Source organism: Notothenia rossii, assembly GCF_949606895.1.
Source record: "Notothenia rossii genome assembly, chromosome: 11".
Taxonomy (NCBI): Eukaryota; Metazoa; Chordata; class Actinopteri; order Perciformes; family Nototheniidae; genus Notothenia; species Notothenia rossii.
Window position 1 is genome coordinate 9,556,380 of NC_136910.1, and position 25,792 is coordinate 9,582,171.

Below are 25,792 nucleotides of genomic sequence, written 5' to 3' on the forward strand. Positions count from 1 at the left end.
TGTGTCATCAGCAGAGGTGGAAAAAGTACTCACATCCTTTACTCGAGTAAAAGTACAAATACCATAGTCTTAAATACTCCGTTACAAGTAGAAGTCTTACATGTGAAATGTTACTTAAGTAGAAGTACAGAATTATCCGCTAAATGTACTTATAGTCAAAAGTGTTATATCATATTACGTTATCCTGTTTTTATCAACAACAAATACATCAGACAGTTTATAGATTTGTTATCTTCCCGGTCATCTGTATATGTTTCTTACTCTGTAATGCTGGTTTATTTCTATTTCTGTTTTATGATGTTTATATTTTAGAATTGTTTATTTCTACTTTTTTTATTTGGTATTATGTAATGCTTTGCTTGGTTTTGTACTTTATTAATCCCAAATTGAGATGATTAAAGTAGGCTACATTTTATTTTATTTTTCTGAGGCTAACGTAGTTAAGTTTGATAATATTATTAAGGAATACAAATCCCTCTTTGCAATGTTTACCTGCCTCCTTAGGCTCATCAATCAAAATCATTCAACTAGAATAAATACAATATTGATACAAATTGATAACATGAAAATAAGATGTTATGTTCATTGTTTAAAGGTATTCTATTGGGAACTCGGTACTAGAAAGATCACACTGTTGAGATTTCATATCCGCCTAAAAGTACTTTTTATTTAAATTATCCGGAATATTTTATATTGTTTTGTTTATATTGTTTATTTTTTGATATAATACTTTTCATTGTATTTTTAATTGTTAATTCTCTTATACCACTTTTTAAAGTATTTAAAGTATATAATATAAAGTCTGAAACGGTCTGAACACACTTCTGCATGTGACGAAATAATTTCACCAACCAATTGGCAGGAAATCTTAAAAGTTTCGTCAGGCTTCATCTCGCCTCCCTGGATGATAACAATGAGATTAACTCATGGTTTATAATCAGCTGCTCTCAGACAGTGGGGGTGACTGGCTCCTCCTGTTTTAAAGTTTTGAGGAAAATAGCAAATGGTGAGCCTCTTGTGAAACCACACCTTCACCTGTGTGTGGTGTGTCTGCTCCACACCTTGATTCCTCTCTGGCTGCTCAGAAATGTTTGGAAATGGCTCTTCCATAGCTTCAGGTTTATTCAACCCAGTATTTTAGCATACTCACTATAAAATGGGCAGACCGAAACTGTGAAGTCTTTCTTCTCCTTATATCTCCCACTGGGGAACATAGAAAGGAAAACACAATGAGAGACACAGGAGAAGGAGGAGGCGAAAATAAAATCGGCAAATCTGAGAAGGACCAGGTAGGCTCATAATCTCTCTGTTCCCGACGTGATTTCATGCACGTTTTTTTACGGTTACAGTTTAATAAAAGAGGAATTTAAGTGGAAGTTGTGATACAAGTTGTGGCTGGCTGTTATTCCCCGAGAGGCTCTGAGTCACAGTGACGCGAAGGGCAAACAGCAGAATCAGCTGGTCGAGCAGGAGCTAACTCACGGTTTATGACGGACGCATGGACGACAGAAAGTAGCATTGCAGCTGTGTGTTTTTGTGTAAACAGACTCGCATTTTGTCGCAAATGTACCTAAAAAGCAGCTAGTGTGTGCTCATATCTGTTGATAGTTGTCAAACCGGCGGAAGTTAAGCTAGCTCACTTTGTTGCGGAAGAGAAATGACCGTTTAACATTTTAAAATGTAAAACACTAACGGCTAATTTGCCGGTTAGAGTCATTCACAGTTGTAAACAAGAGCTTCATAGGGTTGCTTTTTACCTACTTAATGTTACTTTAACTTTATTTACCCTATATCTGACTGTACATACAAAGATAAGAGTACGCCCCTTATTGTACTTTACTACCCAGCCTTTCACCAGCTAACATTACAGTACATAGCCAACTAGTGGAAGAAGTATCAATACATTATTGTCAAAATACTTAATTAATAGTAAAAGTCTTACTTAAGAAAATTACAAAGTTATTATTAGCAAAATGTACTTAAATGTAATCATGTGCAGAACAATTGCCTTTATGTGTATATATTATTATTTATATGTGTGACATCTCTAGATAATAGTGTTGCAATTAGCATGTTTCTGTTGTAAACAAACACAATTCTGAGTAAATGTCCTGCTATCAAAATTTGAATCAAGTAAAATAACACAAGTAGCCTATTTGGCACCAAAATGTACTTTAAGTACCAGAAGTAAAAGTACACATTCTGCAGATTGGCCCGTTTCAGAATAATATATTATGTTTTGATTATAATTATTGATGCATTAAAGTGTTATCAAAGCTGGTGAAGGTGCAGCTGGTTTTAATAACTTTGCAGCTGCAGGGTAGCTTTGGAATGTTACTCCAGATGTGAAGTCGTATAGTGTTGTTTTGTATTTCAAAATATTAATCAAAATCTGCACCTATGCATTCTGGTGGGGTACAAGTACAAAGTAGCAAGACATTTAAATACTCCAAGTAAGTACTCAAGTATCTCAAAACATTTCTTAAGAACTGTACATGAGTAAATCTACTTAGTTACTTTACACCACTCGTGCCACCTTTTGATAACTTTGTAAGCATTAGTTGTAAGATTACTCGGATCCTTTTCTTAAGTAAATGTACTAATACCACAGTCTTTACATACTCCATTACAAATAAAAGTCCTCATTTTAAAATGTTAATTAAGTAAAAGTACAGAAGTATTGTAAGCCATATCATAGCTTGAAGTTAAAGCCCAACAAACATAGCCGCTGTTAATACCGGGAGATAAACATTCAAACGATAAAACAAATATCTGTTCAGAATATAAGGATTTTGGCTCAGGTCTCACAACAAATATTTTCACTTGAAAGCACAGGTGTTAATAATAAAAGAGCTGCATTCTGTTTAGGTGTGTCAGGTCTCAGGTAGTGTGTAAAACGTGTCCAGTGGGGCCCCTGCAGAATGTAGCCTCCTGGATGCACAGAAGATACCTGTGTACAGTAGTGGCCTACGTGCCCACCACACACACTCGCACTCTTACACACACTTTAGAAACTTGGTCTGAAACTACAGCACCATGTCAGAATTCACAGCCAGGTGTTCAGACACAGAACCTCTCACCAGCTTATCACCATCTCTGAGCCAAAGTCAAAGTTCTCACTTTAACATTTTCCTACGCCCTACTGCCACATGGTTTCCAAGCATAAAAGGGTAGGGATAGAGTTCTTAAAATGGTTAAAGCCCGTTTTTCATTTCAGTGTGTTAACCTTTTGAAAATGTTTTCAGAGTTGGATCCCCAAGATCATCAAGAAGAGAGTGTGCACCACCTTTGTAGAAGATTCTCTCAGGTACTTTGAACTCTGTGCAGCACATTCCTCTGTGACAGCAATGTCTATTTGTTGTGGCGATGCGTCAGGATGATCATTTTTTCACATGTGTTATCCTCTCACCTCTCTCAGTAATGGCGCGCGGTGTCAGTGCGGGGGTGCGAGAGATGACCACGGCTCTGTGGCTCTTGGAGACTACTTCAGCACAGCGATTGTCAACCGCTGGGTCAGCGCCCAGCACTCCTCTGAACATCCCACTGATGCCTTTGGGGAGTTGCAGTTTGCAGGAGCCAGCAAGAGGCACAGCTATGTGGGTGGCGTTTTGCTCAGTTCTGTTCTCTGAATGGCTCATTTAATGTTTGTCTCTATATTTTTAGATTTTATGACCAAATCTATTCTGTTTTAAGACTATTAAGATTCCAATGCACCTACTCTGTAGTTATCAGTACTTATTTCCCCTTTATCTTTAACCTACTGCTGCACCTGAACACAAAGGGATCAAATATCTTTACTGATAAGCTGCATTACCATTTGACCACATAGGACAGTTATAATACAATCAAGCACACATTTTATAATTAAATTAAAGTCAAATTTGGGTGTTATCCTCTACCCGTTTCAATGTTTTTTGTCTCTCTTTGGGATATCAGTACCTGCGTCTGTCATGGGACACCCAAGCGTCTATGGTCTACACCCTGATGACGGCTCACTGGGGTCTTTCTGCTCCTAACCTGGTGGTCTCTATAGTGGGTGGAGAAGGCAGGACAAAGGTGAAGACTTGGGTACGAGAAGTCCTCCGGCAGGGACTGGTGAAAGCCTCACAAAGCACAGGTAAACATTGTGAAACCCAAATGAACTTTGAAGTGGCTAAACTGCAAACACTGCTATGAAGGTGGGTCATAGATTACAGCCCAGTTAAACCCATACACACTTTCATCACTGTGACTTTAAAATTCCTTGGGAAGCGATTTGTCTACAGCCAGCATATGATGTCATCCTTTACAGACTGGTCCCCTTCACATGTAAAATAATTGTTTTGATGGGTGTGCCCTAAATTCAGGAAATCTGCATCTTGCATTTAATATTGCATTGTTTCCTCAATAGTGCATAACATGTTTGAAACAATCTTACATTTAATCTTAATATTTCCCCTTGCCTTAAACTTAATTGACCACCTTTCATTGGTTAATTCATTCATAAATTTTTACCTGCTTTTCCAGTTTGCTTAACATAGTTCAACATGTCAGCAGGAATGATTGTTTTTACAGATGGGAATTGCTTAAGAAACCTGATATATGATTCTGGGCCATACCATCTTCACTGGTTCATCATAATACTTACTTACCTATTATACTGTGTGTGGGTTTTCAAAAAGGTCTTAAATTAACTAAATTAACCTTGAAGAACGCCTGAATTTCCCCCAATTTTTTTTTTTGCCCTTATAAAACAAATGCTTCTAACGGCATTTAACTTCATATGTCTAACCTTTATAGCCGTATGTAACTTTGTTTAAGTCTTTTTTTGCCCACCTCTTTTACATTTTCATCTTAACATTTTCATCAAAGATTAAAACATTAAAATCAGCATCATTTCATTATTTTGTAATGTAGATAGAGAGAGATGCACATTAAGTCCTCTAAAATGTGTAAACATTTCTAAGTAACAATCTATTCATGGGTTTTCTTGAATGACACAGAAATACTCATGGTGCTTTAAAAACGCAGCTGTTACAAAATGTAGTAGCAGTACAATCTAGGACTCCCTGGGGGGGATCCTAATTTGGTACGACAATGGCCGTTTCCTCCTCACTCCTGTGCCAGATGCAGGTGGCAAACAGCGATACTGATCTCCTGTCGCCGAGGTCACTTTAAAAAGAGGTCTCCAAACACATTGTTTATACACAACACTGTGTACATGTGTGTGTACCAACAAGGACTGTTGACATGGACATAAAATATCAAAACAGTAGTAAACATTACGTAATAAATATATATTTAGCAAAGTAAACATAGATGTTAAAAGTGTGTTGAAGCTGTTTATATATGTATCTCCGTGGTAGTAGCTTTTGATGTGTTTTCTTTTCCATGTTAACTTTTATTTTTTAAGTTTCCCATGGTTAGATGTTGTTACTTAGCATTTTCCATGATAAAACACTTAACAGTGTCTGTTTCTTGAGTATAAATGACTGTCCATCTCAAATAGATTAGATGAATCCTAATCAAGAATATGTAAGTTTATTTACAATTAAATTTAAGGCTTTTGTAAATAGGTCTTGGTCATTTACCTGATAGTCAAGAGGTACAAATGTTAGCTTTAAACAGCAAATTCTTATGACAGTTCTCTTTCTCTTAAGAAGTTACAGCTACCACACAGTTTCTGGTTTCTTCTCCCCCTCACTGTTTGTCTGCTCTTCCCAGGAGCGTGGATCCTGACGGCCGGCCTGCGTGAAGGCGTGGGCAGATGTGTTGGAGAGGCGGTGAGGGATCATGCCACCGCAGCCTCGTCTGTGTCCCTCAACAAGGTGGTGGCGCTGGGTATCGCTCCCTGGGGCTTCGTCCACAACCGAGAGCAGCTGGTCAACCCTCAGGTTTTACAAATCTGCACTAATTATTCTAAATGAGGAAAAGACTAGGTCCCAAGTTTGGGATTGAATTATTTTCTCTATTACCACCAGACCTTGTCATTAAGGGAAGATGTTGTTCAGCTTTACGTGTCAAAAGTAGAAGAACTGTAGCGTATATTCTTCATTATCTTGGTTTTCTTTTACTGTGGTTCTATGTCTTATGTTGGAATCTAGTAAACACGGGCCTCTAACGCACATCAGATATTGACTTTATTCAAAGACACCTTGCTATATCCTAACTTCCTTGTTTCTTGCTCTTGCAGGGCAGCTTTCCCGCTAAGTACTACGTCCAGAACACGTCCCGGGACTCCTGTTGCCTGGACAACAACTACCAGGCCTTCCTGCTGGTGGACGACGGGAGTGTTGAGCGCAGGCATGAGACTGGATTCAGAGCCAAACTGGAGGACTACATCTCCCATCAGCGCACAGGCATCTGGGGTGAGAGATTATATGATCAAATATAATGTTTGGTATTATACGTAGTATCAGAAAATAACGTTTTTTTCCCTTCTTCACTTAAAATGTGACACCAATGACTGAAAGAAGTGTACCTTAAACTGTATTTCCTCTGTTGTTTTATTTCCTTCCTACTGAATTGCTGGTACAACTGGTTTTGGAGAACCATGCATGAGGAATGATGATGGATTATCTTGAATCCTGAATAAATAGACTTTCAGCTTTTCTTCTACTGCTATTACCTCTAATTGTCCTTGTACTAATGTTTCAGTAGTGTAAAGTGTATGTAAAGAAAACGGCAAAAGGCTCTTTTACCCATGAACAAGTCCTTGCTCATCCATCACCTCTTGTGTTGATCTTTCATTCATGAATGTGTTGAAAAAATGATCCTTCGTTATCTGTAGAAGGAAATCCTTTGCATGTCACTGCAGGAATCTCAGTCACAGCTGTTAAACATGTATGGTCAAGCAGAGATTTAGGCAAAATATTTAACGGCGTGCTCCCTCTGTGTTGTTGCCTCTTACGTTACAAGGAAAATATGCTTAGTTTGTTCCAAGTCCTGCATTCAGGATCTAATGTCTGCATTAGAGTGAAGCCTGTATAAACAAAGAATTTAGATAGATAGATAAGTACTTTATTGATCCCAATTTGGGAAATGTTTTTGTTACAGCAGCATAAAAGACAAAGCAATGAACATAGGAGAAATCAAGAAACTAGAAATAAACAATCCAAAATATTTCTGAAATAAAATAGCGTTAAAAAGTAAAAAAATATACATTTGGAAATAAATGTACCAATGCACTGAAGGAATTACAATTTTTGTGTTTCTGTAGGCAGCGGCAGCATCGACATCCCAGTCCTATGTATGCTGATATCAGGGGAGGCAAGCAAGCTGGAGGTACAGTTGCTGCTTTTTACATAGAATAAATCATTTCAAAAGCACCATTTACTTTTATTAGGGCTTTTGTATTGCATCAATATTTTTGTTTTCTTTTTCTACTTTCCACCAGAGAGTGGACCTCTCTCTGAAGACCTCCATGCCCTGGCTGGTGCTGGCTGGCTCTGGAGGGCTGGCTGACTTCCTGAGCGACGTCCTGGAGAACCTGTCCTCTGCCCCCACCGCCCAGTCCTCCTCAGAGGGGGACGGCGAGGCGGGGCCCAGCGTGGATCTGAAAGACAGAGTGGCAGAACGGGTTAAGAAGCACTTCCCCTCTGAAGCGGAGACGGAGAAACTAGTCGAGCGGGTAAGTGCTGAAGCATGTTGTCATTGTGTTCAGGAAGGAACTGTTTTTTCAGCGGCTACTGGCTCAGATTGCCGTGACATTTAACTTTTTAATTCATGGCGTCCTGGTGACACCTTGACCTTTATTTTTAATGCTACAGTATAAGGTCGAGATTTCAATATTACTCCCACAGGATATATCAGCATTCCAATAAACATGCACATACTCCCAAGTGGCAACGTATTTTCTCTTGTACCATAACCCCCAGGGAAAGCTAACATGTTAAGCTCTGCTGCAGCTGCTAAGGCTCTAAGAAAAACAGCCACATGATTTATTTGTTGCTCATGTCATCCAACACTTTATAATAGTTGCGTTTAATGAACAATTATTGAGCCTCTACGGAGCTTGTAGACTAATAAGAGGATTATTCCTGTAACAAAACAGACTGAAATAGGATTAGTTGCATCTGTCTAGCCAATAATGTTTAAAATAAAAATGCCTTTAGTGATCCTCCCAACTCTTCAGGACATAATCTGATCAAAATCACTCTTGTACATGTTTGGACATTTCCAAAATGCATTGTAAAAAGCCAGGAAGTATCTTAGCTGCTCTCTATTTTAAATCAACATCAGCTCCTCTCCACTACCAACACACCCTCCTAATCGCTGCAGTTTCATCATCAACAGCCCATGCTGCATTCAAAGACTGTGGCTGGTTATTGACTCATTTATTAGTGCTGTCATGATTATTTAATCAATAAATATAACAGATGTGTCTACTCCCTGCCTGTTTAACTAGGGACTTATTTGATACCCACTGTTAATCAATGGCTACATATTACTGTTGATGCTTGACTCCAAATGCCCTCATAAAATCTTTAAATGCCAATACTCAGCGGCGAGTCCATTCGACGAGATCATGGCTTTGACAGTTCCCTTTGTCACCCAATCTTTCTTCTTCACTGTCTGCATGTCCGTCTCTTGCTCAGTATCACTATTGAACTCAAATGTGTACTTTTCCTGTTTCTTGTCTCCATATTCCAGGCTCTGAGCATCTACCAAAACAGACACTTAATTACAATCTACCATGGAGAGCAGGAGAGCCCCAATGAATTTGACACTGTCCTGCTCAAGGCACTGGTGGGAGGTACAGGCAACTCGTTTTAAATTATGAAAAATGTCTGTTTTGAGTGGCAACAGGTCTTTATTTTTGATGTTTTGTGGTGTGATTCTGTGTTTCTCAGCCAGTAAGCATCGAGCGTCTGTTGATGACAGTCCTTACAATGAAGAGCTGAAGCTAGCGGTGACATGGAACAGGGTCGACATCGCCAAGAGTGAGCTCTTCAATGGAGACATCCAATGGAGGGTGAGAGGGAGGGGGGAGAGGGAGGGAGGAGGCATCACATGAGATGAGAAATACTACCACTCTAAAATGTATTATGTGTGTTCTGTATTAGGGCACAACTAATCGAAATGTAATCGAAATAGCAAAATTGGTTGGTGTAATTTTAAAATTGCAGAAGTCATAATATTAGACAGACTACACATCGTATTCTTCAGACTTAATTTATTTTATCTTTGTTTGGTACAGATCCCTTTAAAGGAATCTCGCCATGTGGATTTTAAAAATATCTTTCAATAATGATGATTTTGTAAAAATGTCTCCACTATTGTAAATCATATCGTAATCACAATTAGTTATTTTTTTCTAACTTGTGCAGCCTTATTTTGAAGCCCTTTTGGTAATTACAGCATTTAAAGTTCTACTCTGCAATGACATTGGTACGCATTAAGTATTGACCTTATATTGAAACCTTTTCCCAATCAATTAGTATGAAGACTTGGAAGACTCCATGACAGACGCCCTGGTCAACGACAAGCCTCAGTTTGTGCGCCTCTTCACGGAGAATGGCCTCAACATTCTGGACTACCTGACGTATGGCCGGCTGGAGAACCTCTACCGCTCCGTGGCCGACGGGACTGTGCTTTACTATCTGCTTCAGCGCCATCTAGTGGAGCGGCTGGGGTATGCAGCCCCTGCACCCACATTAAACCTGCAGGACTCCACTAAAGGTGCAGCAGAGAACGTATACAGTGGCAGAGTGACGGATATCAGCCTTTTTGAGGTTTGTTTCTTCTGATTATAGACACAGGCCAGAACAATTAAAACAGAACTTGTGTTTACACTTTAATCTTTTGTTCTCTCCTCAGGTTGCAAGGGTCCTGGAACTGTTGATGGGTGATGTCTGCCAGCCGTTTTACTACGAAGCCTTGGGATTGGAACAGATCTCATCCAAGAGGAGAGCTCTTAGGGTAGCTTTGCTTAATAAGTAGACGGATATCAAAGTTAATAAACAAATGACGTGGACTTGCAATTATTCTGACACCCCCTCACCTGCTTCCTTTCAACCAACCCAGCGGGCCAGTAAGGTGCTGCGAGGAGACTGCTTGTATCGGGACAAGCGCTGTCTCTTCCCCTGGGCTTCGCTCTTCATCTGGTCTGTCCTCCAGAACCGCAGCGAGATGTCCACATTCTTCTGGGAGATGGTAAGACTTTGAAGACATATAAAGCAATAATGTGTTTTGTTTCTTTTTTAAATAAGCACTTGATAATCTAATCATCTGCATTCTTCTGGTGCCATCAGACCCAGAGCTTGATTAGTAAATATCATTTTCCTAACCACCTGAGTGATACAGAAGAAAAACATTCATGAACATCCCATTCTTAGCAAACATATTGTATCATTGAAAGTTTTTGTATGACCTGAGTTTCCTTGCTGTCTCTCTCAGGCAGGGGAGTCGGTGCTGAGTGCTCTGAGTGGCTGTAAGATCCTGAGGGAAATGTCCAAGCTGGAGGCCGAGGCTGAGACCAAACTGTCCATGAAAGAGCTGGCCCAGAGGTTTGAGAACCTGGCACACGGTGAGAGCATGAACTAGTCCTCATATGGACAACCATTTATATATATATATTTATAAAACGGACAAGTCAAATCAAGCAATCTGATTGGTTCTTAGCCGTGATATACTGAGCGTATACCACGGGTAGAATTGTAAGTTACTTTTCACAACAAGTCAGTATCCCTCCGCGTCTGAGAAAAACAGTATACAGTTGGGCTGAAAAGCTTTTCATACTGGAACAAGAAAGACTGGAACAAGAAAGCTTCGCGTCGGGCCGAACCACGCCCCTGAGCTGTGATATAATGAGCATATACCACGGCCTGTCGTGACCTATTGCTTAAATATACTGTAGTCTGATTGTGAGCGTACGGGAGAGTGACAAAGTGATGGGAGAAAATGTGGAAATTGATGAAAAAGACAGATTTTTTAGTTTTGATTTTTTCAAACTACACATCAGTCTGATCTTTTTTAATCCCAATATTGCATGTTGGTAATGCCAGAGGTGGGATTGTTTGACACCTTGTCGTAGTCTCCTCTAATTCATTAGAAACAAAAAGTCACATATTTATTTAATGAAATGAACACTATCATGAACCTTCAATCCACTAATGTTTGAGAAAACGTGTAGCAATGATGGTCAGACATAGTTATTTTTTAGCTGTCTGCTTTTTAGGAATTAATTGTTTTGTTGCCTGTGGAAATGGGTCGTTTTTTTACAAAGCAATGCACATCCTGTTTATAATGATTGACTTTTTGTCAGAATAACTTTCTTGCTGAATTTCACTTTTCTAAATGAAGCTCTGTCTGCGCTCTCTCTTCTCAGACGTCTTCAGCTCTTGCTATCGGAGCGATGAGAGTCGCTCCTTCACGCTGCTGATTAGGAAATCTCCAGTTTGGGGGGGCACCACCTGCTTACAGATGGGCATGGGCGCTGATGCACGACTTTTCTTCAGCCATGACGGAGTGCAGGTACGTCACTGTTTTCAAAGCTGTGTGACTAACATATCAAAGAAGACATTGGAACCAAGTCAAGGGCTTTATTGAAGCCGTTTAACAAGGTATCTGTTATGCTATTAAACGTTTGATACTGCAACTTGCTAACTTCACTTCCCGAGAATAATTAAATAGATCAAACCTTGTTTTCATACAATATTTAATTGAAATAGTCTTCTCTTCTTTAACATTATTAAAATGATTGCAAATAACATCACTTGAAAAGGAAGGAATAATGATCATGGAATTTTAATTTAATAAAAACAAAACACAGCCCCTTTTTTATATTGAGAAATACATTGCAGTCGGTGAAAATGCTCTACATTTCTCCTCCAGTCTCTGATGTCTCAGATCTGGTGGGGTGACATGAAGAGGAGCACAGAGGTGTGGAAGCTCCTGCTCGCCTTCTTCTGCCCCTTCCTCTGCTACACCAACCTCATCCCCTTCAGGTAAAACCCAAATTAGTATCATTATAGTTAGTCATTCAGAATTGTCAGATTTCCGCACTGATCCTTTACTTCATGCTCTACCTCACAGGAAACAGAATGACCCGCACCAGGAGGACGAGGGGAAGCCTAGCGATGACGGACCGGGCCGGGACAGCGACAGCCTCTATGGCGCCACCATCTTCTCTTTCTCAGACATCAAGCACATGTAAAACTCTTAACATGTTCATAATTGTATCATGCGAAAACAGGGCTAAAAAAGAGCAAATGAGGCATGGCTAAAATGCATGATCTGTTTGGTATTTTGAAAAAAAAACTTCACAGACATGTTTCATATAGGTATAGCCCTACAATATATGTTTCAAATATAGCATGATAGGTCCATTTTAAGGAAAAGGGACCACATTGCTTTTTGGTTTATTCTAGGAGGAATTCCCTTTTGTCTATTGATTTTTTTAAAACGTCTTGTTATTGTAACAGTGAAGCTGACACGCAAGGATCACACACTCCAAGGACCGCAACCATCAAAGGTGAGCTGTCTTTTAACGCAATGCCTCTTGCAAAATAAAAATGAGACAAACTACTTAACAATGGCTGATGGACCTTCCCTACAGGCATACCCCAGACTCGCAGACCTCCAAAGCGTCCGTTCATCGTGTCAAGATGGCGTCAGTTCTGGTTCGCTCCTGTCACCGCATTCTTGGGCAATGTTATCATGTACTTCCTGTTTCTCCTGCTCTTTTCCTACGTGCTGCTGGTGGACTTTCTCCCCCCGCCTCCCGCTGGTCCAGCCATCACTGAGTATGTGTTGTACTTCTGGGTATTCACCATCGTGTGTGAGGAGTTCCGAGAGGTGAGTGCAGACAGATCCTAGTTATACCAAATGAACGCCTCCAGATTTACCTCCCCTCTCGCTATCACTGCCTTGCTCTTTATTCATCCATGGCCTTTTTCCCAACCAGGATAGTGTTGTGTGGCACTGTTGTTGTTGTTTTTGTTGTTGTTGTTGTTGTTGTTGTTGTTGTACAGAATGGGTCAAAGCTTCATTTATGGTGTCCAACTTTTCAGAAAAGGAGAAAAGCTAGTGTTTTCTTCCAGATATAAAGCTATAAGGACACTCAGTCTTATAGAAACAAGTCCTTGTTTTCCCCTCTCCTTTTCACTACATTTAAAAACTCAATTTGTATTGAAGCTTTGACTGTAAAAAAAGTGTATTAGGTACAGCTCTAGCAGCTCAGATTGATCCACTTACCGTTAACAGAGGTCGATTTTCACCAGATTTCAGTACACACAGAATATGACAACGTGTGTTGGATTAGAGTCTCACGCTACCTCTAAAGAGCTTTTCAGTATTTGGCACTATCTGGTGATTTTGTGATGACAGCCCTATTTCATCTACGCTCGATGTTCTCCCATAGACGTTCTTTTTGGGGACAATGAAGACTCTGCGTCAGAAGATCAGAGTGTACATTCAGGATGTGTGGAACAAGTGTGACCTCGTCGCCATCGTGCTCTTCATCGTAGGAGTAATCCTCAGGTATAGACAGTTCAAACATATTATATAAGTACACGCAATGTTTAAACATTATATACATATCTCATTTATGACAGAACTCTACACTATTAGTAAAATTGTCCATGAGTTTTCATATTACAGAATTACAAAGAGATTAATAATGTTTTAATTATTGTGTTTTAAGACTCTTATTCTCAATGGCTTGGACCCTTCAAAACAGAGCAGTGTGTTGTGATACATGTGACAATGTCAAAGAGTAGACGTATGCACAGTTTAACCTAATGAGATAGGGCTGCTCGCAAAAATCATAATCTCGATTATTTGGGTCAATAATTGTAATTGCGATTATTAAATGCGATTATTCATTGACTTTGAAAACATCCGTTTATTGGAGAAAAAAAATTTGAACAGTATGTTTTTAACAGTTGATTACCCTGAACTTTAAGTATAATTCAACTGAAAAACCAAAACAAAAAAAATTATTTAAAAGAATTATAATATTAATAAAAAAATAATCGTTTTATTTCGATTAAGTTGTTTTTGTAATCGTTGCCAGCCAAAATCGTAATCGCGATTTTAAAATACGATTAATTGAATTGATTAATAATGAGATTTATGTTTATAAAAGTTAGAGTTGGTTACAGTTATAATTAGGGAACTTAATGCAGTTGCTAACCAAACTGGACATAAATCAAACCACATGACAACATGTCTCCTGTCCTGAGTCTCGTGAATTCAATCTGCAGTCACTCATTACATTACAGTTACATTTCTCCCACTGGATGGTGCTGTTACCTAACTGTATTTTCTTCATTGTGTTTTAGGATGTTCGACTGGTCCTATGAATTAGGCCGTGACATCCTGTGCGTGGACTACATGGTCTTCACTCTGCGTCTCATTCACATCTTTGCCATTCACAGACAGATGGGACCAAAGATCATCATTGTTGGCAAGATGGTGAGAAACAATCCCAAACATTGACATCATATCAACCTTACTTAGCAGGATGTTTGATGGAAATCCATTTTATTTTTGCTTTTTCAGATGAAGGACATCTTCTTCTTCCTGTTCTTCCTCATGGTGTGGCTCATGGCATACGGAGTAGCCAATCAGGCTTTGCTGTACTCCTACGACCCCAGCTTGGAGCGCATCTTTCGCCGGGTTTTCTACAGGCCGTACTTGCACATCTTTGGACAGATTCCTGTGGAAGAGATGGATGGTAAATGAGTTTGTTTGTGTGTCATGCAGCTGATCAAAAGTATTACAATATTAAAGTTTGAAACCGGTTTAAGAAGGAAGTATGTATCTGAACTTTTGTTCCACATCAATTGCAGCTTTTTAAACTTCACGGTACAAAAGTAGTTTTAAACCTTCCTTTTATTTTTTTGTCAATCTCAGTGGGGAAGGCCTGGGACATGCCTTGCACACACAACGTGACATTGATTGAGATGGGCGAGGAGCCCTGCAGGACGACGTCTAGCAACTGGCTGGTCGTTATTCTGCTGATTGTTTATCTACTGGTCACCAACATCCTGCTCATCAACCTGCTCATCGCCATGTTCAGGTAAGAAGATGGCTGTCCATCAGTCTCTCTGTAGCTCCACAAACACAACATGGTTTAACTCTGCTCTCCTTCTGTCCACCCAGCCACACCTTCTCTGAAGTGCAGGGTAACAGTGACATCTACTGGAAGTTCCAGCGCTACAACCTGATCGTTCAGTACCACTCCCGTCCTTCCCTGGCTCCTCCGTTCATCATCCTCTCTCACATCAATCTCTTTATCAAGAGGGTAATCCGCAGGGTGCCTTCCATCAAGATCTACCACTTTGGTAGGTATTTCAACTGCAATCTTAAAGGGATAGTTTAGATGTTTTGAGGCAGGGAGGTACTTATCCAGTCCATGTATTAACTACAGTTTGGAGAAGCAGACCTTATAGGCTCACAAGCAAAGCATCGCCTTCCATCTACTAAAATACACTGATTATAGATATAAACCTCATTCAATCCCTTCAAAACATATAGAATATCCTTTCAAGTGAGTCTAATTAATATAAAAAATTGTTTCCCAAATGCACCAACACATTTGACTCCCAGTTGGCTTTTATCAATGTGATGTTTTATTTGAAACTGCCTTTTCCCCCCAATTTAGTCAGTTTCCTCGAATAGAGTCATGTAACAGGACTGTGTCATTGTAACTCCAACATCATCTTCAACTTGTAAGCAAAACATCCTTCTATTTTCTATTAGTATTGCAGTTAAAAGGGAAAGCAGCCAACAGGCTCATGACGTGGGAAACCATTCAGAAGGAGGACTTCCTGACCGCCCAGAACAAGATCCAGAAGAGCAGTGACAGTGAGAGGCTCAAACAGATGTCTGTCAAGTGAGCACACCTCCCTATACCAACACTATGGCAGTGTAATTATTTATGTCATGCTCCATAATACATAATCAGTAATAACATAACGGTGAATGTGTCCTTTTTTTCCTTCTTTTTTTTATTTTTAGAGTGGATGGTGTACTTAAACACATGAGTGAAGGCAGAGACTTCGACCACAGGCTGAGGGCTCTGGAGAATGAGGTGAAATGATGGCACCTTTTTAAAGTATTGACTCTCACTGAGATTATTATTCTGTACCATTTGTGTTGTTTTTGATACTTTCACATCATGTCTTGCACTCAGTCAACTTATCCTATACAAAGGTGACATAAATGTCAGCCAGCTAGATATAGCAGGGCAGGATGATATGCATCCCGACAACTAGAACACCATGTTTTGATATTGATATCACAATATGCATTATTTCATATGAAAATCACACATATTTTTTAAAGGAATAGTTTGCCAATTTGGAAAATAGTCTTATTTGCTAATTGCTGAGAGTTAGATGACAGTATTTATTCTACTTTTGTTTGTATGTTAAATATGAAGCTACTGCAACTAACTGGGTTTGCTTAGCATTACGAGGGCAGCTAGTGTAAAAATGCACAGTGTTCTCTTGGGGTTTTATGACCCGGTATGTCTTGGTTTGAACCAATAATTTCCCTGAGTCTCCGTTGGTTGAGGAACTTTTTGTATCGTTTTCTGTACAGATTAAAAAAAAAAGAAGATAGGTATAAATCTAGTGAGCTGGTGCTGGTTTCTAGATTTCCGTTTTAGAAAGAGCCAGGCTAGCTGTTTCCACTTGCTACCAGTCTTTATGCTAAGCTAAGCTAACTGGCTGCTTGCGATAGCCTCATATTTAAAAGGTTGATATGAGGTTTCCCAAAATGTCAAACTATTACTTTCAGTTAAGGTTAAAATGGGACTGCATTATATCAACTAGAACCCTCGTTTTTTTTGTAATGATCTGCTTGCATAATTACATACATGCCAACCTTTCCGAATCCAAAAGAGGTAGGTTTGCGCGAGGCAAATGTGCACGCCCAAATTAGGTAATCAGAAGAAATGGAACCCCAGTAATTACATGTATAAACCATGTATTTAACATATATTGCATACTTTCATGCTGTTTGGTAAACAGTGACATGTTTTGTATGTAAAATGCCCGAAAAGTAAAAGAATGGGAGATAAATATCCCAAAGTCTCCACATTTTATTATATTTTTTATGTGTTTCTGGTCCTCTTTCTATAGAGACAGTGTAGATGTGTCAGGATGTAGAACTCTTGTGTGAACATTGGATAAAGCCAGGTTCATATTCTTGTTTCATGTTGTAGACATATTGGAGTTAAAGGTTTGCACAGAGCGAAATATCTTTGTGTTGAGCCATAAATCAGAAAATACTGCATTAAAAAAAAGTAATTTCCTGCATGTTTTTGCATTGTGATATAAACAATGTACAGGCTTTCAGATTGCTGTAGTTCACTAAACAGAGACATTAACGACATGTTAGGAGTTGAAAATGTCAGAAAAAGTGAAAGAATGGGAGATAAATATCCCCAAATCTCAAATTATATCCCCAAATCTGATTATATTTTTTGTGTGTTTGTGGTCCTCTTTCATTTGAGACACTGTAGGTGAAGGATGCTTCAGGAAAAGACCAAACACTGGATGTCTTTCAGTCGCCAATATGTGTTTTTGAGACACTGATATTAACGGGGAAACCCTGCAGGACTCAAATGCCTCGTCTCTGTTCCCTTAAACTCATTTGGGAGTGATTACCCATCAGCCCCGGGGGTAACGCTTTTCTATAGCGTTACCCCCGGTCTGCACGTTGTTTCTCTTTCAGAAACACAGAGGACTGTTTGTATGATGCAATCACAGACACGGTGCAAACGGTGTGCGCCAAAAGTCGAGTCCCGTGTCTATGGAGTGTCATTTTTATTTGTTATACTTTGGGAAGGTTTAAAATCGGCAGGGAAAGTCAGCTAAGTCGGTAGGCGGTAGAAACATGTCAAAAGCGGTAGACTACCGCCCAAATCGGTAGGGTTGGCAGGTATGTAATTAAGGCGAAATCACACACATGCAAAATGACCAGGAAACTTCAACATGTAGCCTTAGATAACTTCATGGTATTCCCAAATAATAGATCCTCACCTCAGGTGTGTACTGCATGTCAACACACAGATTTTCTCTCTTCTGATCTCTTCTTCTGATCTTTCATCTCAGATGGAGTACTGCTCGAGTGCTCTCAGCTGGATTGTGGATACTTTGGCACAAGGCAGCACGTTCAAACCTCCTCGGCCTCCTCCTACAACAAGAGGTACAAAATCACAGCATACATTTTTCTTCTTAGATTGTTTCCTGTTGGTTTTTGCCTTAAGTCATTCATGTTTAACTTACCGTGTTCTGTTTCACAGAGGCATTCCCATCCTCTTCCCACACTACCTGATTCCGCCTTGGTGATGCCTTCACTTGCTCAGGGTCGATAAAAGACAAGTGTTTTTACTTTGGCTGCTCCCATGCTTCCCACTGCCATGTTCATCACTGGACTCACTTCAAGTAGTTTAATTGTTCTGAACTGGAGTGTAGAAGCACTTGTTACATTATTCCAATTACAAAGTAAATTATATGTATTTAAGATGTAGCATGACATATTGTCTGTATTTTGTTTGTCAATGCTATCACGTTTTTATTCCTGGAATACTGTTTCAAAGGTTTTTATATGGGGTTTTACTGCAATATTAAAACTACAATAGGACACATTACTGTTTAATACTTTTATGTTCGGGAAAACTTAAATGTTAAATCACGTTTTTGTATTTCAACATTATTTTATTATGTTCAATAAATTGTAAACAATGGTATAAGGAGTCAACTATGCTAACGGTCTAACTCTTTAGGGGGACATTTTGTGACATACACGACATCCACTCTCAAGAGCTAGCATAGACAGTTAGCTTTAGCACAAATACTTGAAACAAAATGGCAACAGCTACCCTGACTCAAGACACATGTTAATCAGTGTCAGTTACAGACTGAACTATTCCTTTAGCTACACTCTCTGGAGCGACGCGTCAGGTCAAAGGTCAAATATTGAACTACTGGATAATCCCATGAATCACTGAGGGAAATTGTGACTTAAACATAAGAGTGAGGTAGTTTGATATACTGTAGATAGAAGGGGATATGTAAGTGTGAAAGGTGTACGTGGTGCTGAGTTTCAGATTGCCGGAGCTCTATTGAAGGTCACATAGTGGAGCAGGGCTATTGAAGGAGGCTTCACTGTAAATAGCCGGCTGGGCCACCTGTCAATCGCAGCAGCGGGTCGCACAGAGAGAGGCAGTGTCATCACTTTCTGTCCCCCCCCCCCCCCCTCTCATGTGCAGACATGAACCCATGTATGTGAGCATGTGTGTCACGGTTCAGTTTCTGAGTAGGCTACATTTGATGCTTCCTTTTACACACGATCTGCAACGCAATTAACAAAACTATCCTTACTGTTTCTTATCTGCATAAGGAAAACCCGTAATAATCATTCTGTTCTTAAAACATAAAGAATGTCTTGCCATCATATCCATTTCTGTCTATTTACATCCATTTCATACATCATCCTGACATGTTCTCTGCTAAGGGACAGGCAAGCAAATATCGACTCTCTGATGAGACTGTGTCTGATAGGTGTTAGTTTAACCCCATAAGCCAACAGAAAAGGGATTATTACTTACTAATATTACAATCATTTGTGTTATCACTTTCATGAGACCATAGTTGAAAATAATCTATTTGTGCAATGGAGCTTTGTGCAAATGCAGTCCTGAGTTTCAGCCAGGTTTATTTATAGATTCAATTAAAGAAAGGGAGTGTATGAATGCTCCTGATTACACCTCCCACAGCTTTAATAGAGAATAATCAGGGAAAGTCAAAGCTGTTGGAGCGTGTAAATACCATTTGTTGCCTGCATGAGTCTAATTTTTTCAAGATTCAAGGTTTTATTGTGATGTGCACATTAGCTACAGGGTATATATGGCAATGATAAACTTAAGTCCCAGGCTCGTCCAGCAGTACAACATGAATATATATAGGACATAAAACAGATGAAATAGTGCAAGAGAATGTTTTGAGATGTGCAAGTAAATACAAATAAAATAGAACTGTAGTATCTTTTTATGGTATATTTTATAAATGTATTCTTTATTGGACTGCTTTTGTTCTGGGGGATTTACAGACAGACTGAAAGTACATTTCAACAACTGAAAAAAAATGTTATACTCAAAGTTAAATAAATAACAGTGTGCATATATACCATACATGTAAGTAAAGATTATCTCCCGAATAGCTGTAGCACTTGAAATGAAGACCTAATCCTAATCCACTTCAATTGGATTATTTAATATTGGTAAATGATCTGCTCCTTCCGCTTCATTTTCTTATGTTCTTTTACCCCTTACCCCCCTCCCTCCCGCGGTACAACCCCCCCTGTCTCCCCTAAGCACACACCCACCTCTCTAATACACTGGGTTAAGGGCATCAGGAGCATTCTTCCCACCCATGTGCCCCTGTCACTCAGGCACATGCTACTCCACCACACACCCAGTTGTGTTTCCACTGTGTTCCAGGCACAAGGCTGGCACTCTGCTCTGTTGGTCTGTTGAGCTGAACCATATCCTCGCACCACCTGCAACTCTCTCACCTTTCCTGTGGATTTAATGTTTTTTAAGTGTTAAAAACTCAGATTTTTGTACATTTCGGTGGAGGAAACAGGGTCAGGAGACTTGTGGATTTTTTGTTCAGAAGTAGCTCCAAACTTTTGGAGTTTTTTCCAAAATGTCTCCTGTGAAAGGCTGGATGGTGGGGCTCCTGCTGGTCCTCCTCTGCCCGTCTCAGACCCCTCTCTCTGGGGGGGTGAGTGCCCATGAGGTGGGGGAGGCAGGGGAAGGCCTCTACGCCAGATATGTGGAGGCGGTGGTAGCTGAAGAGGGAGAAACTGCTGAGGGTGATGATGGCGCGGGTGATGAAGAGGAACATCTAACGGAAGATGACGACAAGGAAGAGTCGGATGAACAGGAGGAGGAGGAAGAGGAAGAGGAGGAGGAGGATGAGGTGGCAGCTGAGGAAGATGAGGAAGAGGATGAGGCGGAAGAGGAGACTGCTGAGGAGGAGGAGGAAGAGGAGGAGGAGGAAGAGGATGAGGCGGAAGAGGAGACTGCTGAGGAGGCAGAGGAGGAGGAAGAGGAGACTGCTGAGGAGGAGGAGGAGGAGGAGGAGGAGGAGGAGGAGGAGGAAGAGGAAGAAGAGGTCGCAGAGGAGGCTGCTGATGAGGAGGACGATGACGAAGAGGAGACTGCTGAAGATGAAGCAGAGGAGGAAGAACAGGCTACTGAGGAGGACGATGATGATGAGGAGGAGGAGGAGGAGGAGGATGTGGAGGCCGCAGCTGAAGATGACGACGAAGAGGATGCAGCAGAGGAGGAGGAGGAGGCATCTGAAGAGGCAGAGGAAGACAGCGATGATGATGATGATGATGATGAGGAAGAGTTGGCTGAGGAAGAGGAGGCTGATGAGGATGATGAGGAATACGCTCCAACTGAAGTAGAGGAAGATGACGGTATTCCCCTTTTTTTTTACTACATTTTATAATATATTCATAGATTATCAAAATACTACCACTAAACGTGTGTCATTTCATATAAAGTATAACACTTCAGAGGGGAAGGAAGTACTTACATTATTATTGTTATGATTAAGTGAAAGTAGCAACATTACAGTGTGAACAATAGTCCATCCTTCACAGTACTTAAGTAAATGTACTTCCTGGACCCTTTAATGCCTCCTAACTCCACAGTCCCTTTGACATTGTAGTCTTTCTGCGGTCACCGTAGGAACGCTGTCACATAACGGCCCTAAAATAGAGTCGCTTATCGGTGAAGTAGCTGGCACCCAGCAGGGTCCAAACCTTTCATGCCTTTTGTTGAACCACTGTGTTTATTTTAAGATGCAAAAATAATTACTGGTGTAGTGCGTACGTTTAAAAAAACTAAGAAGAAGGACTGTCTCAAGGTCTTTCGGTGTTCATGCTTCAATATTTACAACAACAAAATATGTATCCCCAACTCCAACCTGCATCAGTATTACTAATTAGTAATGGGAACAGTTTTCCTTATTTCTTACTTGAGTTATAAGTAGTTTGTCATTTCATGATAATTCTTCTAAATGAATCAATTTACAATTTGGCCTTAAAAATTTCACAAAAATAGTAAAACGTGTATTTAGTTCAAGGTGATGTATAATTGTTGTTATTGTTTTGTCAGCCCAATACCAAAGACAATCAGTTAACATAATATGAAACAGAGAAAAGCAGGACATTGTATCTTAAAGGCTGAAAGATGAAAAAAGTTCTGCCATTTTTAAATGAAAAACATTTGTAAAGATGAATCCATTATCAAAAAAAAGTTGTTGACATGTTTCTGTCGATTGACTAAAGCATTTGGGTATTAATAGATAGCAGCTTTACAAAATGCTCTTAAACAAAAGACTTATCCTCACGAATGAGCTTTTATAATGATTCAATATCATCTGTATGGAAACAAGACATATCCACAACCTGATGCTCATGCATGAAATGCTCGCTAAACGATACTTGAAGTTTTGTTTGTTTTTCGTTCAGAAACACATAACATAACCACCAATCTTGATGCAGGTCCCCTACATATGGTACATAATGAGCTGTGACCAAGATACACAAATACACACCAAGCAGGATTTAGCAATGTAAGAAGAGTCTGCAGCCATGCTAGCAGTTCTGTGCGTCTATTCCAGCCAAATGCAAATGTGCTGTCAGCGTTAATACTTGCATGCTCATGTTTAGAACATATAGTGTTTGTAATGTATGCGGTGTCAGTTGAACGTCCAAATATGCTATTATTAACCAGAGAGCACTCCACACAAATCAGCACACTGCCAAGGCCCATAGGAATGCCACTAGTTTTGTAGGTACTTGGTCATAAATCAAAGTGTTTGACTAACTTAAATATTAACCTCATGATGATTCAACAGTACAAGATAAGTCAAGAGATCAAAGTGTTTACAGTTTCTTCTCTAGGATCACAGATTAATTTTTTTAAATCTCAAATTGCAACCTCATGGTGGTGCTGGATGGAAACTAAAGGGATCACCAAAGTCGGTAGAATTCATCCTCTGGGGATAATGAATACCTGAATGAACTCTCTCTGTATGCAAGCTACTTATGCAGTCTTTATTAGATTTATCTCCTGGATTACCTTAATCTTTGACCTATCACAAATAAGTTTCTTATCAATTTCAACGGGAAAGTTTGGGGTAGATGTAGGGGTCAAACATACGAAAGAGGCCGATACTAGTGTTGTGTGTAAAACAAAAAACAACCCTGACTTTTTTAAACTTGGAAAGTTAACTACCACACATAACATATGTAACATGCTTATATTAACCAACAATATTGAATTTCTAAACACAACCATATGTTTTAAACTGATCCAAATGTCCTAGAGACCTTGAAACGATATTGGCAGTGCAGTTTTGTTCTATGGGTACACCAGTTTTATTAGGGTTTTAAAGGGTTGACTTATTGGCCGAGATACAGTACACACAGCAAAAGCCTATAGCTAGCCTATCATGCTATATTTGAATAATATAGTGTAGGACCATACCTATATAAGGCATATTTCTACTTTTTATTTTTCAAAATACCAAACAGATCATGCATTTTTTCATTCCTCATTTCGCTCAATTTAACAGTCTTTTCATGGGCTGATTCTGTGAGAACAGCACCATCTACAGGCCTGGCATAAGTACTACAGCGGTTCCAGCGCTTTCGAACGGCAATGTCCGTGGCTGTCTCCTCCTGATTGGTGGAGTTGGCCCAATAGCCGTAGCGCCACTTTTGTGACGTCAGAGAAGTGTTCAAATCTGGATCAGTCTGTATCAGATCCGTTGCAGCCCCTTTTTAAGAGATTTGGGTATGGAGGAACATAGAGAGGGTTGTGTTTTCTGACACTTGGTGAGTTCCCTGGAACACCGGGGACACATATTCATGTATAAAAGACGTACAAAAGTGCATTTTGCATGATAGGTCACCTTTAATCTAATATGTATTGGCCCAGCTAATTTGTTGTGACTCTATGCAGATGAAGTCACTGACGCAGCAAATGAAACGATTGAAGAGCCCGCCACCGACCTGCTGCAGTACCGCTCCGGCTCTCTGTGCAGTGTGTGCACCATCTGTGAGGTAAGAGACTTCAATGGATCTCATGACGAAATAACTTCAAGAGAAATAGAAACAGATAATAACTGTACGTTGTGTGTCTTCCTTCCTCTTTCAGCACTGCTCTACAGACTGTGAAAAATGCCCGTGTGAAGATGACGATGAGTCGGATCACTGTGAGCAGTGCCAAGTAAGTCTTCACTGTGCAGTGTGCAAAACACTCTCAATAACACACATTAAAGGCAACAATTGGGATAAACTTTATTTTTTTTGTTCCAGGATTGCTCATCTTGCTACATCTGCCCCTTACTGTGCGACACGATCTGCTCACCAGGTAAACACTGAGAAATACTCTTATTATGCTTGTATAGTTCAATCTTTAAGCAACTTCTTAAATGTTGCATGTGTTGGATTGTTTCAGGTGGCCTTGTTGATGAGCTCACTGGGACTCTCTTTCAGTAAGACTTCACACAACACATTTACATGTATTGTGCATATACTATGTCATTATGTAGTTGAGTTTACTCATGCTATGATCTTGTTTTGCAGGAGCGTTTCCTCTCTACTCTGAGCAACCTGCAGGCTGCTCCCTCTAACGCCACCTTGTGGTAAAGTGACGTACTGCGCCCAGGCCTGGAGCTGTCCGGCTGGTCAAACCTCTCCAGCAACATGAGAGCTGACAGAAAAACAGAAACACATTAAGGTTTTAAGTCTTGTTTAGATTTTTTAATTAACTAGTCATTTGGGCTGCAAATAAGAGTCTCTTTTCCTTTTCTTTATTTAATGAAGTGCCTAATGTAATAATTAATTGCTAAGGCTATTATATAATTTGTTGAGAATCTTATTTTGTAGAAACCTTTTTGTAAAACTGTTTTAGTTGAGCAACAATGTGAATACGTTTATTTTAGTGGCTGTATGAATGCACCAGAAAGATGACAGTCCATTTATTGTTACAGAATAATTTCATATACGTGTTGATACAAAAACATGTTATTCATTTTAACAAATTCTTATGTGATAATTAATGTCTCTTAACTGTTCAATTTGGTTCCGACATTTACACCAAAGGCACAGTTCATATTACATTTAGCTGTTTTTGCTATGTTTACTTTTGGTTTTTTATTTCACATTGGTTATTTATAGTTTTTTTTTTTTAGCATATACTCATGACTATTCAAACTGCAGTTAGTGCCTAATTGAACAATGTTAATAGGGCCTCACAGTTTTAACTCAGAACTGTGCATAAATTAAAGTTTTCCACCTAATTTATGGGAATTACCTGTTGGAAATGTGAAATGATTAATTGGAGTAAATTGGGTTTAGTAGGTGACTTTTGGTCGATAGTTTGAATGTATTTTATTATAGTATACTCTATAGAATTAAAAGGCAAAATCGATGACTGTTTCCTAAATAAATTACTTCTATTCACCCTTTAACCTTTTCATCCTTCTTTTAAAAATAATCTGACAGGCCTGGGTTGCGTTCCAATAGTCCATTTAGCTTAGGAACCTTCCTAACCAAGTGAAATGACCCGGAAGTACGTCAGTGGCAGCCATGTTAAGTGCCGTTCCAATTCTCCAAATGAAAGGAAAGGAGGTTTCAAACTTCCTTTATAACCTCCTTTAGCTTAGGAACCACTGGACCTCCCTTGACGAAAGGAGAGGAGAAAATGCTGCTCCACAATGCATTGCAGCCGCAGCATTTGCCGTCACTAAACAGTCGGCCGTTCAAG

The 25,792-nt window shown here is 39.7% G+C and overlaps 2 protein-coding genes across 2 annotated transcripts; both read left to right on the forward strand.

The window, feature by feature from the left end:
* Positions 1–974: 974 nt before the first annotated feature.
* Positions 975–18,682, forward strand: LOC307023661 (transient receptor potential cation channel subfamily M member 4-like). The gene is made up of 28 exons (XM_079657089.1): positions 975–1,289; positions 3,246–3,307; positions 3,419–3,596; positions 3,937–4,117; positions 5,704–5,873; positions 6,173–6,347; positions 7,199–7,263; positions 7,376–7,609; positions 8,632–8,734; positions 8,832–8,953; positions 9,420–9,713; positions 9,799–9,900; positions 10,006–10,134; positions 10,378–10,507; positions 11,309–11,454; positions 11,815–11,927; positions 12,016–12,132; positions 12,405–12,454; positions 12,539–12,777; positions 13,343–13,461; positions 14,265–14,397; positions 14,485–14,659; positions 14,839–15,004; positions 15,088–15,269; positions 15,688–15,820; positions 15,946–16,018; positions 18,048–18,141; positions 18,239–18,682. Exons 1-28 carry the CDS (start codon positions 1,230–1,232, stop codon positions 18,268–18,270), a joined length of 3,777 nt encoding a protein of 1,258 aa, XP_079513215.1. The 5' UTR covers positions 975–1,229; the 3' UTR covers positions 18,271–18,682.
* A 1,678-nt stretch (positions 18,683–20,360) lies between these two features.
* LOC307023672 (uncharacterized protein) lies at positions 20,361–25,496 on the forward strand. The gene is made up of 7 exons (XM_079657117.1): positions 20,361–21,038; positions 21,087–21,426; positions 23,984–24,084; positions 24,179–24,250; positions 24,340–24,394; positions 24,482–24,518; positions 24,610–25,496. Exons 1-7 carry the CDS (start codon positions 20,646–20,648, stop codon positions 24,629–24,631), a joined length of 1,020 nt encoding a protein of 339 aa, XP_079513243.1. The 5' UTR covers positions 20,361–20,645; the 3' UTR covers positions 24,632–25,496.
* Positions 25,497–25,792: the final 296 nt, after the last annotated feature.

Bases quoted from the DNA above. Each gene is read 5' to 3' on its own strand.
- LOC307023661 (XM_079657089.1), top strand. From the start codon at position 1,230: ATGAGAGACACAGGAGAAGGAGGAGGCGAAAATAAAATCGGCAAATCT. The intron at 14,398-14,484 runs GTGAGAAACAAT...TTGCTTTTTCAG, and splicing joins TCATCATTGTTGGCAAGATG to ATGAAGGACATCTTCTTCTT. The intron at 16,019-18,047 runs GTGAAATGATGG...CTTTCATCTCAG, and splicing joins TGAGGGCTCTGGAGAATGAG to ATGGAGTACTGCTCGAGTGC.
- LOC307023672 (XM_079657117.1), top strand. From the start codon at position 20,646: ATGTCTCCTGTGAAAGGCTGGATGGTGGGGCTCCTGCTGGTCCTCCTC. The intron at 21,427-23,983 runs GTATTCCCCTTT...GACTCTATGCAG, and splicing joins TGAAGTAGAGGAAGATGACG to ATGAAGTCACTGACGCAGCA. The intron at 24,395-24,481 runs GTAAACACTGAG...GGATTGTTTCAG, and splicing joins CGACACGATCTGCTCACCAG to GTGGCCTTGTTGATGAGCTC.